The following is a 15,506-nucleotide window of genomic DNA, read 5'->3' on the forward strand; positions in this document are numbered from 1 at the left end:
GAGGTCAGTGCCTCATACACAATCAGTGCGGCTCTCCAAATGTCAACATGGCCAAACCTGCCCCCTACACACAGGTGAGGCCGATAACACCCAAGACACATCTGCTGGACCCCTTTCTTCACCAGCTTCCAGGAGCTCACACCGACAGCCACAGGGACACACGAATTCCTCATATTTCATTGAGCGCTCACACCAAGGCCTCTAAACTTCCGTGGGTGGGGGCCCCTGTGCTCCATCTCCAACACTAACCATAACCTCCCTCGTGCCCATGTCGCCTCTGTGTAAAGTTGATCAAGTCCCTAACAGCTTACTAAAAGGCTTCCCACAGGGTCACAGCATCAGCCAGTCTTACAGATTTTCCTCTGTGTTCCGATCTTCGCCCATTGGACAAGAAGCAGGCGTGAAATGTTGTCCGTACTTTCGGAAGAAGAAATGGAGGCCCTAGATCACATTTGTTGGCAGAAAGTGACAATGTGAAGTCAGGATCCTATCTGTCATCCCACTACCCTGCGTGGAATCAGGGGGTCAGCTGATAAACCGTTCCTTCCAGGGAGAGCGTAGGAGAAAAACCACTTCATGTTTCAGAAGCCCAGATTCTGGAGCTTATTCCTCCTGACACCAGGCCATGTATCCAGAACACATCCAACAGCAAAATACCTTAAGGTGGTCAGTTTGCATGGTCCCCCCCATTACTGAATCCACCAACACAGACCAAAGCTCACCATAAACCAAGAAACAGCAAGATGGTATACATTCAATTCATATGAAGGTCCAAAGGGAGACTTTTGGCCATGTCAAACTTGCTGAGGACAAGGTGTGAGGAACACTTCCCACTCCCAACCTCCCCTGCCTCCCAATCAACCACTCTTCTTACCCTCCCTTCAAACTTGGCGGTGGCTCCTTCTTTGACGCAGAGGTTCCGAGGAGGCAGAATGAAAGCAGGGGCCTCGGTGAGAGGCAGAGAGCTGACCCTCGAGGGATCCACACTGTGGGAGGTTTTGGACATGTGCGACGAGGCAAACAGTTTCACGTCCCCCATGGTCTACAAAAGGAAGAGGAGCAAGTCAGGTCTTACAATATACAGCGTGCCAGCTTCCTCATGGAAACCACATGCCCAGCCCTTTGGTTTGAGCTATGAGGAGCAGGGACCCAGTAGTGTCAGCATCTATCCGGAGTGCCTCACTGTGGCTTCTCCACATAAGGTACCAGACAAGAAAGAGCCAGTCCTAGAGCCCTGCCTGCCATCATAGCACCCACTAAGAACTTCATCTGGCTTCTGAGAGAGCATGGCTTGGTCGGGACCAGGGAAACTGGATGGCTTGTAGGTTTTGCAATAGTCCTCTGAGGCCTGTGATCAAGTGACAGCTACATGAAGCCCTGAGGTGGGGTGTCCCAGCTGCTTCTGCCTGAACTGTAAGAGAGCACGGCTACAAACAATGGCATTGGGACCCCAAGACAGGCAGGAGACTGGGTTAATGTGATGGGGCCTAGGTGAGAAGGTGGGAGTAGGTGGCGTCAAGCCAGGGACCACATGCTGATGTACAAAGGCTCGAAGATCAAAGCGTTAAGGAAAGGAAGGAGGCACTAGAAGCTATCCAAGCTGACTCTGTCCTTTGTAACTAAGGTCCAGAGAGGCTAAACCGTTATCAACAGATAAAAAGAAAAAAACAAAACAAAACACGATGCCATCACTGCCAAGAACACCTTGAGCCTGGGATCCTGTCCAAGGCAGATATGGGACTAGACAGGATATGTCGGCAGGCTGGCAAGACTAGCCAGGATTAAAGGGTTGCTATGAAAAGGAATAACTGTTGCCCACTGAGGTAATCAATATCTAACTCTTTGGAGTTGCTTGTAGTCAACTTTAAGTATGTTTCAAGGGAAAATTTAGAAGATGCTGATGTGCAAAAATAATAACTCATCTCTTTTTTGGTGGGCTGGTAAGAAAGCTCAGTGATCTAAAGGCACTTACCTCCAAGCATCATGGCCTGAATTATATCCCTGGGTCCCACAGAGTAGAAGGAAAGAAATGACTCCTTTAAGCTGTTCTCCGACCTCCACATGCACACCATGGTACACGTACACACGCACACACTAAATATATAACATTTTAAATTGTCACTCACTGAACACTCACCTGTTTCAAACTGTCTGGAAGACCTTTGTCCTTGATCGCATTTTTTATAGTTTTTACTTTATTATTTTATTTTTGATTGACATAGTTACTCCAGGTGTTTATGGGATACAGTGTGATGTCTTGGTTTCTGATGTCATGTGCTCTAAGTCAGGACAGGCAGCATATCCATCCCCCTGGACAGTTATCACTTCTCTGTGGTGATGATACACAGAACCTTTCCCAGTTCTTCCGAAATGTACCTTAGAGTTGACTACACACTTCTCATGAAACCCCAGGCCTCACTCCTCCTGTTGAACCTAATGATAACACCCCGAGAAGTGGACTCATCTTTATGCAAATGGGAAGCCTGTACTCGGACAGACACAAATGAGTGGCAGAAGTGAGGGTGGGGTCATGCTACATGGGCTAAAGAAGAAAACTGAAAATGCCCACAATTCTGCTATGCAAGATGGTGCTGCTCTGTGGGCATAGAGGAGTAGGCATTTTACAAAGCAGAAAGCAAATCATATAGAAATGTCTCCTAATTTTTCCTCCTAAATTTCCTCAAAATTAAGTGGATAAGAAGCTTTTAAGAACTCTGATTTGGCCAGATGGTGGTGGCACACACTTTTAATCCCAGCCCTTGGGAGGCAGACAGCCTGGTCTACAAAGTGAGTTCCAGGACAACTAGGGCTAGGGCTACACAGAAAAACCCTGTCTTGAGAGATAGGGAGATAGAGATGGAGAGGGAGAGGGAGAGGGACAGGGAGAGGGAGAAGGAGAGGGAGAGATCTGGTTTAAAGTCTGGAGAGATGGACCCGTGATAAAAAGCACTTGCTACACAAACAGAGCTAGCTGCACAAGGCCATGCTGCTGGAGGTAGAGACAGGAAGATTACTGGGGTTGGCCACCAGTCTAGTTCCAGGTGAGAGACACCATCTGAAAGGAATAAGGAGAGTGACAACAGGACATCTGGAGTTCTTCCATGACTTCTGCACATGCACACACAGGTGCACACACACCCATGTGCATATGGCCTACCTGACTTTCTCCCTCTCTTATTCATTCTGTTTCACAGAAGGAAAAAACCTCTGATCTAAGCAAATTAAAACGCAGGTGTCTGATTACTCCCCATTACACGTCATTTGGCAGCTTCTTCACTGCAAATGTTTAGTGAGCATATCTGAATACAAGCCTTCTGCCCGGCAAACCTGGCTTCTCTCTCACTGATAAGACATCCGCTTTGCAAACAAAATTCCTTTCCAGGCTGGCTGCAGGAGGTAACAAGAAAAGCAAGTACCTGAGTCACATTTCCTGTGTCAGGAACATACGCTGTAAATAAACGGTTCATTTGCTCCTTACAGCACTAGGCAACAGCTAATCCCTCCATCCCATTTTATGGGTTAGAAACCTGTGCAGGGTTCAGAAATTTGTCCAAAGTCAACACAAGAGGGGGCAGGACTGGCACCTGAGTCCAGTGTGTGCCCTGGGCACTGTGTCTCCTGCAGCAGTCATTAATGGTACAAGGTTAAAACCGCTCGACTCCCATGCACTTAAAAATCTCGTTTAAGATTAAGATTTTGGGGGCCCATTAAGGCATGTCATTAAAAGATGGATGATAGTACAGGAGGCAATGTTTGCGGTGAAAACCAGACTAGAATATTTTCACAGAATAAGAATTCATTCCGGGACACAAGTGTCGCAGAGTAAACAGATGAACATAGCCTTGCCCATGCTGCAAGTCAACCACAACCCGTGTTTGTGTGAACCGGAGCAACTGCATCAAAGGAAAAGGAAGCAAACACTGCTGGTGAGACCAGGTGAGACAGGCACGCTCGTGTTGTCATGGGAACGTGATAAACTGGAAAGCAATGTTGCAAGAGGATGCTGAAGAAAAGGGTGTCCGCTCCTTTTTCTAGTAATCCTACACACAGAAATACGTCGTCAGGAGAGACTCTGAGCTAGCCAAACGCACGTGTAAAAATGCTGATGGCATTACTTAAAGCAAAAACTAGACACGTAAAAAATCCAACCATGAGAATTGGCTGCATATGGGGGCATATCAGAAATAAAAAGACTATGAATTTGATGATATGTAAATGTTAAATCTTTTAAATAATTGAAAAAATTTCAAAAATACAGAAAAAAGTAACAAAAATAAGTGCTACCAAACATCCCCCCCCGGGAGTTAGCATCCTCCACATTTATATTATGTTGCTCTGTGTGTGTGTGTGTGAGTGTGTGTGTGTGAGAGAGAGTGTGAGTGTGTGTGAGTGTGTGTGTATGTGTGAGTGTGTATGTGTGAGTGTGTGTATGTGTGAGTGTGTGTATGTGTGAGAGAGAGTGTGTATGTGTGTGAGTGTGTGTGTGTGAGAGAGAGTGTGAGTGTGTGTGAGAGAGAGTGTGTATGTGTGAGTGTGTGTGTGTGTGAGAGAGAGAGTGTGTGAGAGAGAGAGGGAGAGAGAGAGGGAGAGTATGTGAGTGTGTGTGTGCATGTGTGTGTGTGAGTGTGTGTGAGAGAGAGTGTGTGTGAGAGAGAGAGTGTGTGAGTGTGTGTGTGCATGTGTGTGTGAGTGTGTGTGTGTGTGAGAGAGAGAGTGAGTGTGTGTGAGAGAGTGTGTAAGAGAGAGGGGGACCATTTCAAAACCATCAGGTTGGTTGACAAAGTGACAATTAAACACATGCACAGGATGTGCACATGATCAGATACAGTGACTAACAGTGACCACAGGTTCATCTCCTTGGACACCTGTCGGCTCTTTATTAATACAGAATGAGTTGTTGGAGCCAGAGGTGCCTCCCTGTGCTAAAGGACCTGGGAACTAACTGCATTTTGGTGCTGGCTGTGGCTTAGACTCGGATTATCTACTAAAGTGTGTGAAAGGCTTGCTCACTTGTCTGCAGCTCTTCTGGGAGGCAGCAGAGCCCTGGGTGCTTCGTGGAAGATGAGAGGGAATTAGGGGGTCACGCTCAAAGGGGATACTGGGATCCTGGCTTCTTCCCTGTCCTTCTTTGGTTCCTGGTTGTCCTACAGTCTCCTCCACAGCACCATGACACCCTCCCTGCTTTGCTCTAGGTCCCTGAACAATAGAACTAACTGACCATGGTTGAGCCCTGTGAAACTGTGAGCCGAGTTGAACCTTTCTTCCTTTAAGCTGCTTTTCCTCGGGCATTTCATCACAGTGTGAGAAGGCGGACAACAGAGACCAGCTATCTGGCTTCATTCTGCATCTTCCACATGCTATCTGCGATTTCCATGGTTCTACTTCCTATGAAATCATTCAAGTTTCTAAATATGGGTTGAAGCACTTCTGTTATTCTGGACCCAGCTTAAACTTAACATAATGTCCTCCAGTTATCTGTATGTTGTCACAAATGGTAGGATTTCTTTTTTTAATGGGTGAATAATATTCCACTTTGTGTGGATACATATGCTATATTTTCTTTATCCATTCATCCATCGTTGACTACTTAGGTTGATTCCATGCATTGGCTGTTGCGAACAGTATTATAATAAGTATGAGAGATCTGGTATATTCTGTTATGGTTTTTAAAGTTTTGAAACATATTATTTATGTGTATGTGTCTATGTGAGTGTGTGCTACATGCATGCAAGTGTTGAATAGGCTGAAAGAGGGCAGTGGATTCCTGAGAGCTGGACTTCAAGGAATGGTGAACTAATTGAAAGGGCGCTGGAACCCAAACTTGGGTCCTCTGGAAGTTCAGCATGTGATCCTGATTGTTGAGCCATCTCTTCAAGCCCATTAATGAGAAGAATAAAGAGATACTTATCACTCTGAGTATATTAACTGAGCATCTACTGTGTGCCACAGTTACATGTGGGGAGGAGTGGTGTTTGCACTTGTACAATGCATGGTAGTGTGGTGGTGGGAGGATACAAATAAGGTTCTTACACCCTGCATGACCACCTAGGCCCACAGCCTGGAAAGGGCACTGCTGCATCCACACACAATTCATCCCCTGCTGCTGAGGTGAGCAGAATGCTCGGTGCAGGTAGCTCTAGAAATGGGGTGGAGGCGACCCAGGCAATGGGAAGCTCAGACGTCTTTAACATCACCATAAATTCAGGGACACTGCTGCTTTCCAGTTACCATTGGGTCAAGGGACCTCCATTCTCTTTGGCTCAGTTTTCTCTTCTGTCAAATGGGAACAATATGAACCTGGCGGGGTGGATCGAGGATGTGAGGGGAATGCAGTATATATAAGACAGAAGCATAGTATAAAAACCATGGGAATGAAACCTGTCACGGACAGCATCCCTTGCCCAAAGGGAAGCTTGTGTCTCACCTTGAAGACACGGACCCTGTCATCAAAGTCAGCAAGGAGCCTAGGCAGGCCTGCAGGCCTAACTATCCCGAGACAGTTCTAGACGGAGAAAGCCAGAGAACACTGGCAGCCTCCAGCTGCAGTGTTTTGTGAATAAGGCATATGGTGACTATATTTTGTGGTCCTTCTCACTTCATCTTGTCAACCCCACAGGCGGTTCTCGGGATCCCCTTTCACAAGGACAAGGAAGCCGGATAAACCAGCGAAGCTTCAAGGTCACCAAGCTTAGAAGCAGAAACCAAAGCAGGGGCAGAGGGCCGTCCTATCTCCTGGATTTCTGGTGGTCCAGGCTGTCCTAGGTAACTGGAAGCACAGCAGGCAGGGGCCTGAGAGTTGGCAGGGGAAGAAGGGCAGGAGAGGTGATTCCTATGGCTTGGAGTATCTACCAGGGACTACTAATTCAAGATTTGGTTTCTAGATGCTGAGTCTAATCCCTGAGCACTGATTCGACACTGGATTCAGACATTCGTGAGTTCACACCAATGGGCTGCTAGGGGGCGGGGCCTGGTAGCAGGAAGAATATCACAGGAAAGGGGGCTGGCTGCTTTCGAAGGGCATCTTCCTGTCTCTGCACTAGCTTCCTGGCTACTGTGAGACAAGCTGCTCAGTCCAGCACATCCTTCCCAAGATGTCCGCTCACTGTAGGCCAAACCAAGGTAGCCATCCAACCAAGGGTTGAAACCATTAGCCAAAGTAAATCCCTCCTGCTCCCGCACCATTTCTCTGGGGTATTTGTCACAATGACAAAAAAAATCAACATTCCCCTTTCTGCTCTAGAAGACAAAAGCCTCCCCAGCCTTTCAATGCAGTGGGGAACTCAAAGAAGTGAAAGCAGGTCCCAGAGGGTCCCTCCAAGGCCTCATGACTCCAAACCTGCTGAGGTCCATCAGAATCTCAGAGGGTCCCAGATGCTCTCCCCACTTGAAACACATGTAGGCAAGGGGGTAGCTCAGTGGATAAAGGGAACCACTCTCTGCAAGCATGAGTTTGAATCTCCAGACTCCGTACAAACCAGGCACACAGCAGAGATGGCAGAACCTGGGGAGCTCAGGGCCCACCTAGCCTGACAGACACAGCAGAGAAACAACAGCAACCTTGGCTCAAACGGAATGGAAAGTGAGGGCTTATATCCGAGGCTCTTCTCAGGCCTCTACACTCACACTGTGGCACCCGTTCGCACACATGTATGTGCACACACACATTAAAATTTTAAATTTTAAAAGGGACACACTTGGCCTGAAGACAAGACAGGGTCAAGCTTGCGGTTGAAAAGACATAGATAAGTCAATATTGCCAAGAACCACCTAGTCCTCTGTGGGAGGTTACTCCTCTGTTACAGGGGCAAAACCAAATCTAAGTCCCAAGCTGTGTAGTCAGGCCAAATAGTTCTGCTCACCATTGGCTAAACACCCCCACCCCCGTTAGCTCATCAACGCATGGCAGCTATAAGATTCCGGTCATACTGTTTGCACATTTCAGGGAAAAGTAATACTAAACTGAGCCAAACCCTTCTTATTCCTCCCTAGGTCCCATCAAACCCAGTGAGCACGAGAGAATACCAGAGGGACCGCATAGTATCTGAACTGTCTACATTAGCAGGGAAATACTCAGCAGCTGCGATCAAACACCCTAGCCAGGGGGGGGGGTCGTTCAATACTCAGCCACATACAAACTAACAGACAAAGGAGAAAGAGAAAACCACAAAGAGAGAGGTCAAAAGAGCAGTGGCCAGCTAACGTCTGAGCCAAAGCCAAGCTCCATATAAGGTTTCCACAAGCAACACAATTTATTAATCACTCAAAGCAGCTCTGAGTGGATTGGACTTTAATTTGATCAAAAGCGCTTCTAATCGTCTCTTGAACCTCGAAAGGAACTTGCCAAGAGTGAACGCTGCTTTGACACACAGAGTCTCGGAACAAAAAGTCAAGTTAGCCAGCAGAGTGGAGTTGGAAAAGCCAACTGTCCCTCCGGTATTCCAAGTATACACACACATGAGATCAGTCTTGGAAGCTCTAAGTCACAGGACATCTTGGAAATACCTAACCTTTCCTGCTGGGAGGTGCCCCTGAGCAGGTGTGGCAGCCTGCCCGTAAACCTCCCCTCCTCACAGCACATATCAGAGGTGGCAAAAGCAAGAGAACAAACACCCCAGGCACTGATGAGCTCCCTCTGCCTTCCTTAAGCCTCTCAGCAATGCACTTGATTCCTGACAAATACCCTGATCTCTCTTAATCCTCCACTGAGCTCCTCTTCAGCTGTGCCTGGCTGCCTCACCAAAACCCACCCAAGCAAAGTGGGACAGGGCCACACAGGGCTACCCCCAAGACACACCTGATAGCAGCCGCCTCCCCACGCAGCTTCCAGTCGAGGCCAGCGTCACTGTTGCTGAGACCCTGGTCCAAAGTCCAGCAAGAATGGAGAGAAAAGGGAGATTCAAGCACACAGAGGCTGGGCCAGACAGAGAAAGTAAGGGGCTTTGTTCTAACTCTCCCCGCAGATGTTGCAACTTGCCTTCTGTGGGCCAGCCAACTTTGCTGGGAGACCTGTTGTTCTAATTCGCCCAGCTGGGGTGACCTTTGAAACCCCTGGCTGCCACAACAGAGCTGCCCAGGGAAGGCCCAGGGAGCCAGAGGTGGAAGCTCACAGGTTTCCACTTGTTCAGAGCTGCAGCCTCCAATCTGAGTGTAAAGCAACTGGAAAGACCCCGTGAGGCAGAGGATTGAGCCCCAGACAGGCTGGGCACTTCCCCAACTCCACATCTGGCCTGGACTGTCACTCCAACCCTTTGGCGCAGCTGGCCTGAGATCACCACCAGCTCCTGAGACATGTGCTTCCTGAGACATGTTCTTTATTCCGTAGGCCAATGGAGCCCTACTTAGGATGTCTAGTGCAGGAGGCTCACTCAGGAGGCAGACAGCCGAGAACTCCTGTGCTGGTACGTGGGCAGGAACGCACGCTGCTCGACACTTCACGGAGCACAGTGCTGTCCCATCCCCTGAGAGCACATACTACCTCCATCCCTACCGTGGACATCAGGTATTTCCCTAGTCCCCAAGGAACAGACTAAGCATCCTGAGCTTAAGCCCTGTTGGCTGCGGGTGGATTCCTAAGGGGGAGGCAATGTCCCGACACCTATGACACCTACGACATCCTTGATCTCCCAGCTCAGTGGCTGAAGCTTCTGTGACCTCAAAGAGCCTTTATATCCCTTCAAGTTATTAAAGCGTAAAAAGGCCTTTGTGAGTAAGTTATTGCTATCATTAAGATTTGGAGTGTTTGGTATTCAATTAAATAGTAATTCACATAACATGGACAACAAGCCTACATGCTAACATAATTTTTATTTTATTTTATTTTATTTTATTTTAGTTCTGTGACAGGGCTTCACCGTGTTGTCCAAGCTGGCCTTAAATTCTTGAGCCAATCCTTCTGGGCCAAGAGAGGCGTCTCACCACTTAAAGAGTTTTCCCTGCTCTTCTGGAAGACTTGAGTTCAATTCCCAGCACCCACATAGCAGCTCACAACAGCCTGTAACTCCAGTTACAGAGAATCTGATGACTTCTGACCTAAAGTACTAGAACATGCATGGCACATATTCACACAAACACACACACAAGTGAAAATAAAATACAGAGGGGGGAGGGAGGGGGAGGAAAGGGGAGGGAGAGAGAGAGGAAGAGAGAGAGAGAAAGAGAGAGAGAAAGAGAGAGAGGGAGAGAGAAAGAGGGGGAGAGAGAGAAAGAAAGAGAGGGAGAGAGAGAGGGAGAGAGAGGGGGAGAGAGAGAGAAAGAGAGAGAGAGGGAGAGAGAAAGAGAGAGAGAGGGAGAGAGAGAGAAAGAGAGAGAGAGAGGAGAGAGAAAGAGGGGGAGAGAGAGAGAAAGAGAGGGAGGGAGAGAGAGAAAGGGAGAGAGGGGGAGAGAGAGAGAGAGAGAGAGAGAGAGAGAGAGAAAGAGAGGGGGAGAGAGAGAGAGAAAGAGAGAGAGACCAGCAATATAAATATTTCTGAAAGAAAAATATATATCCTGAAAAAACGTTTAGTGAGAATTCAGTTCTGCTGTGTGTGTGTGTGTGTGTGTGTGTGTGTGTGTGTGTGTGTGTGTGTGTGTGTTGTGTATGGTTCTGGGTATGGAAATCAGGACCTCCCACAGGCAAGACAAGTGCTATACCACTGAGCTACAGCCCAATCCTGACAATTTTACTTAGTATTGTTACCATATATACGTATGGGAGCACATGGGATGGTTGCACTGTGGATGACAGCGCCATAGAGTCCTCTCCTTATCACTTTGATGTGGTTTCCAAGGACCAGTTGAAGCTGTCAGGCTCGCTGGGCAAGCGTGCTACCCACTGAGCCATCTTGCCAACTCGCAGATTGTCTTTCGTGTCTGGCCTAATAATGAAAATTAGATCTTTCCGCCTGTGTCTGCAGCTAGCGTACTGTGACACCACAGTTACCTATAGCAGCTAGGAAGGGCCACCTGTGGCAAGATGACAGAAGTAGAAAAGCAAGTGCCATCCTACACACAAGTCATCTGGGCTCCTAAAGAGCCTTAGGCTTCCCTGATCGCACTGTAAGTCCCCAGACCATACTTTAGAACCTTATTCCGGCTAATCGCTCAGTCCCCTCTGTCACCATCTGTTCTCATTTCTGGCCCTCGTCAGACACCAAGAGCACAGGGGAAAGTGGCTGACTCTCAGCAATGCTGTGCTGCTTTAAGGAGTAAATTGACATCTCGATTCCGCCTATCTCTTCTTCCAGACGGAAAAATTAATCACTGTGACCAGAAAAATAAGAAGCCTGAGACTCACACTGATGGGAACAGCTGCCAGTCACCTAGGACCTCGGAAGATCTTGTACAAGGAGCTACCCCAAAGCCTTTCACTATAAGAAGTCCTCACACAGGACTTCTGGTGACTTAAGGTGCCTTAAATTGGACACGACCAGGAACAGCGTGTGGGGCTAACAGCATGGAAGATATATCTCAAGCCTGAGGGCTCCCGCAAGCACATGGAATGGCTCTCAGCTTGAATGTTAACTCTAACCCTAAAAGACTCGCACCAGGCATCGGGATGTGGGAGAAAATCTACATAAAAAAGCAGTCTCCAAATTCCCATCCTTAGGTTAAAAAAATAAATGCAGAGGAACGAAAGAGTTGACCAGACACACACCACAGACTTCTGGTCCCACAGAGATAAGCTGGGTCCTGTGATAGGCGCACTTATCAACTCCTTGACATTGTCTTCATCCATACATCACAACAGAGGAGTGAGCATTTGATTAAGACCATATGTCTTCCTAGGGGAATGTAAGCCACGCCAGGATAAAGGGCGTGCGTGCTCTACTCGGTGATGTATTGCTAATGTCTGTTACACTGGCAAGCACAAATACCTTCTAAACAAATACATGTGCATTCGTAAATGAATAGAAGTTTTTAATTTTAAAAATTTACAAGTCACTCTCGTGCTGTCTAGTCGTATGTCAACCTGACACAAGCCAGAGTCACTTGGGAACTTCAACTGAGAAAAGGCCACCATCAAATCCGCCTGTGGGCAAGTCTGTAGTACATTTTCTTTATTGATGACTAATATGGGAGGTCCCACCTCACTGTGGGCAGGACTACCCCAGGGTGGTCCTGGTACTATAGGGAAGCAGGCGGGCAAGCCAGTAAGCAGTGCCCCTCCTTTGCATCGGTTCATTAACCCTTCCCTCTCCGATTTGATTTTAGTCCCACTGCTTTATTACAGCAACAGAAAGCTTAGCTAAGATGCTTCTAAATCACGACACCATTTAATTTTGTCAGACATGGCATTACATCACTGCTGAGGAGATCGTAAGGAAAGGAGCAGATGAGCAGGCCTCCAGGGTTATGAGTCAACGTCCCAAGCAAAAGGCCGGTTGGTGCTTGGTTCCAGATACACGGGTTCTGGTGATCTACACATTACATTTGTGTAACACATGCACCCTCTCTATTCTTTAATTTTTCAGTCTATCAATTTCTGAAATGGGTGTAGTCATAGCCTGCCATGGTGTTCGTTGTGGAAAGCCAAAGCAAGAACTTGGAGGTAGAGTAGAAGCAGAAGCCACAAAGGAGTGTGGTGTTACTGGTCCGTTGCTTTGGCTGGCTCAGTTTGCTTCTCATACATCCCATGACCACCTGCCCTGCCACAGCGCTGCCCTCAGTAGGCTGGAAGCTTCCACATCAATCATCAGTCAAGAAAATGCCCTCACAGGCTAGGCTATAGGCCAATCTTCTAGGTACATTTCCTCAGTTGAAATTCCCTCTTCTCAAGTAACCTTCAGCTTGGGTCAAATTGACAAAAAAAATATTAAGGCATATAATAACTATGTTCTCCAGATTTCTTGCTGGTTTCTGTAAGCAACTTGGCCACATGTTCCCACTTGAAAATGTGCAAACTACCCCACACTGGTCCCTCACCTCTGAGTTCTCCTCCAGTCTGTTACATAGTGCCCTCCACACATGAAAGACACACAGCTGCCCACAGCCAAACTGTATCAGGAGGGCAGAGGGCACACTTGGCAGGACAAGCCATGCATCCACATCTCTAGCACTTGGAGGTTGTCATAAAAGGATGCAATACACACTCTCTTGCACACACAGACACATGCACACACAGAGACAGACCACAGACTCACACAGGTAATGCACACATGTATACACACTGATCTAACAAATACACATACCTGCCTATCACATGGTGAGAATGGCCTAGCCTGGTTTCTCTCCTGCTGGGACTCCCACTTAATAAAAAAGAGGTTGAGAAAAGCTTTCTGCAAGCAAAGCCATAGGTAATGAAACTAAAGCCCACACCAGAAACCCTGAGTGTAATCATAGCTTCCCAATACACATTCTAGGAACATCTTAATGTTCACGCATTTTGTTAACATACATCACCTTATGGAAAGAAATGTGGGTGTCAAGTAGGATTGTTAGAGCCCCCACTGTGCCATCCCCTCCTCAAGCCCATGCCCTTCTTCACACCAGTCTATATCCTGCCTTCTCACTGAACCCCATGAGCTGAGCAGTGTGCACAAACATGTAGGGCTGCCATACCAAACTCAGGCCTGGGATACCAGAAAATAGATCAACACACACGAGGAGCTGAGGGAGCCTTGAGTCAATGGGTAAGAATGGACGAAGTCCTAGTGAACTTGTGCTGTTAACACGCTCACAGCCATGGCAAGGGCCTAATGCCTCAGACCCATGAGAATGGCAAAGCCTTCCCCATATGGGTAGGGCTCAGAACTGGTAAACCCTTCCTCTGGTTCTGTCCGAATTTTGATGCATGTTTACAAATGACTGGCCAGTGTGTGGAGAAACTAGCAATTGCAGCTTCCCTATTCAGCATGTTTAGAGGCTGTCTTCTCCAAAGTCTTGAGCGTAAATGGTTCTAAATGGCCAGCTAAAGAGAACAGACACTTCTCCTGTTGAAGAACCATACACCCAAGTCAAGTGAAAAAAAAACAAAAAACCTCAGAGTAATTTATGCATCTGCAGAACAAAGTTACCACTCACCCCAGCTACCTGAAGGACTATTGTTATTGACAAGGGTCAGTCAGTCACAAGTGTTATAAACCAAAACACAGAGGATAAATGTGGCCTGGTTCAGGAGGAGCCCAGGAGCCCAGGAGCACTAAGAGGCAGAATCTGAGAGAGAGCAGAGGAGGATCAGACACCTCCTGGTCATCCTGGTCTCAGCCTAGACAACTGTACCACTTGTCCCGCACTCCCTACCCTACTGCATCTGTGTTTCTAGGATGGGCCAGCTCTCCACAGGACGCATGAGCATCAGGAAAGGTCACAGTTTGAAAAGCCAATGTCTCCAGAGTAAGACAAGTTATGGGAGACACGAGAAGAGCAGAAAGAGCCTGGCCACCAGACCTCTGCTTGGGCCACCATACGGGGTTCAAAAGCCAGGATGCCAAATACATCAGGCATCTTGACTGGAACTCAGGAAACCCATGAGACATCAGGACAGGCCATGGGGCAGGTAGTCTTACAGTTATCCCAGGTTCTCAGCCCCACAGCCAACGTGCAGGTGAGTACAACCACACGAGGTCGCCCTAGAGAAGAGGACTCAGAGAGACCTCTCCTGAGTGTTCCTGTGTGTTGGGACTTAGACTAGGTTCTTACAGTTGACTGCTCATTACACCCACCCCTCAGTGCAGTGACCAAGGTAGCTTGAGACGAAGGAAGCCATTGGGGGCACATCGTTTGCTTGCAAAGTAAACGGGAGACGATCCTTTTTCTTTAAAGTACTCCTTTTCTTCATCTTTGTTTTAGCGACTGGCTGCCAAAGACAGACGAATAAAAACCCCAACACCGCGTGCTGTGCCAGGCCCTCTCTGAGCCAGGAGCAGCAGGAAGTGAGCAAGTAGGTGTTAGAGAGAAGGGGTAGAAAGAGAAGACGAGGAGTTCTGGGGCTAGGGAGAGAGGCAGAACCGGACATGTGAAGGCGGTTGCTGTTCCTACTCCTTGGGAAATGGTGACTTACACTGTCCATCAATAGAGCCAGTAAACCAATGCCAGGGCCAGTGAGCCTTCCTCCTGTGAGAAAACTGGCCACTGCGTGAGTTGCTATGACTCCTAGAGTAGGACCCCACCCCAGGAAGAAGAGGAGGTCCTGCAGAGTGGAGATCCACAGCTGACTGTCCTGTCTTGCTGTTTATGTCTCCTCATTGGTCTACCTGCTCAGCTCTCCGGTGGGTGATAGTGGCAGTTCAATCACGAGACTGCGGTTTACATCTTTCGGAATCGTTGGGTTGGACAAACATTTAACCATCCTATCTCTCTTTCTTTTTTCTTTCTTTTTTCTTTCTTTTTTTTTTTCGGAGCTGGGGACCGAACCCAGGGCCTTGCTCTTGCTAGGCAAGTGCTCTACCACTGAGCTAAATCCCCAACCCCCCCATCCTATCTCTCAAAAGAGGCCATTGCTAATGCAGCACGCGCAGGTGCCACTATGAAGAGCAGGTATAGGATGGAGACAAAGAGAAGTAGAACGGTTTGCTCACTGTGAAGAGAGC

General features: G+C 47.9%; 1 protein-coding gene across 4 annotated transcripts in view; it reads right to left on the minus strand.

The window, feature by feature from the left end:
- The window catches only part of Mylk (myosin light chain kinase), a 247,208-nt gene that overhangs the window by 179,636 nt on the left and 52,066 nt on the right, over window positions 1–15,506 (minus strand). For 3 of the 4 annotated variants that reach the window (NM_001105874.2, XM_006248434.5, XM_039088119.2), the window contains exon 2: window positions 875–1,042. In NM_001105874.2, the coding sequence (NP_001099344.2) occupies window positions 875–1,042 (168 nt within the window). Of the gene's footprint in view, window positions 1–874; window positions 1,043–8,794; window positions 8,978–15,506 lie in introns of those variants that run through there. The other variant, XM_006248433.5, reaches the window with a different exon arrangement.

Source organism: Rattus norvegicus, chromosome 11, assembly GCF_036323735.1.
Source record: "Rattus norvegicus strain BN/NHsdMcwi chromosome 11, GRCr8, whole genome shotgun sequence".
Taxonomy (NCBI): Eukaryota; Metazoa; Chordata; class Mammalia; order Rodentia; family Muridae; genus Rattus; species Rattus norvegicus.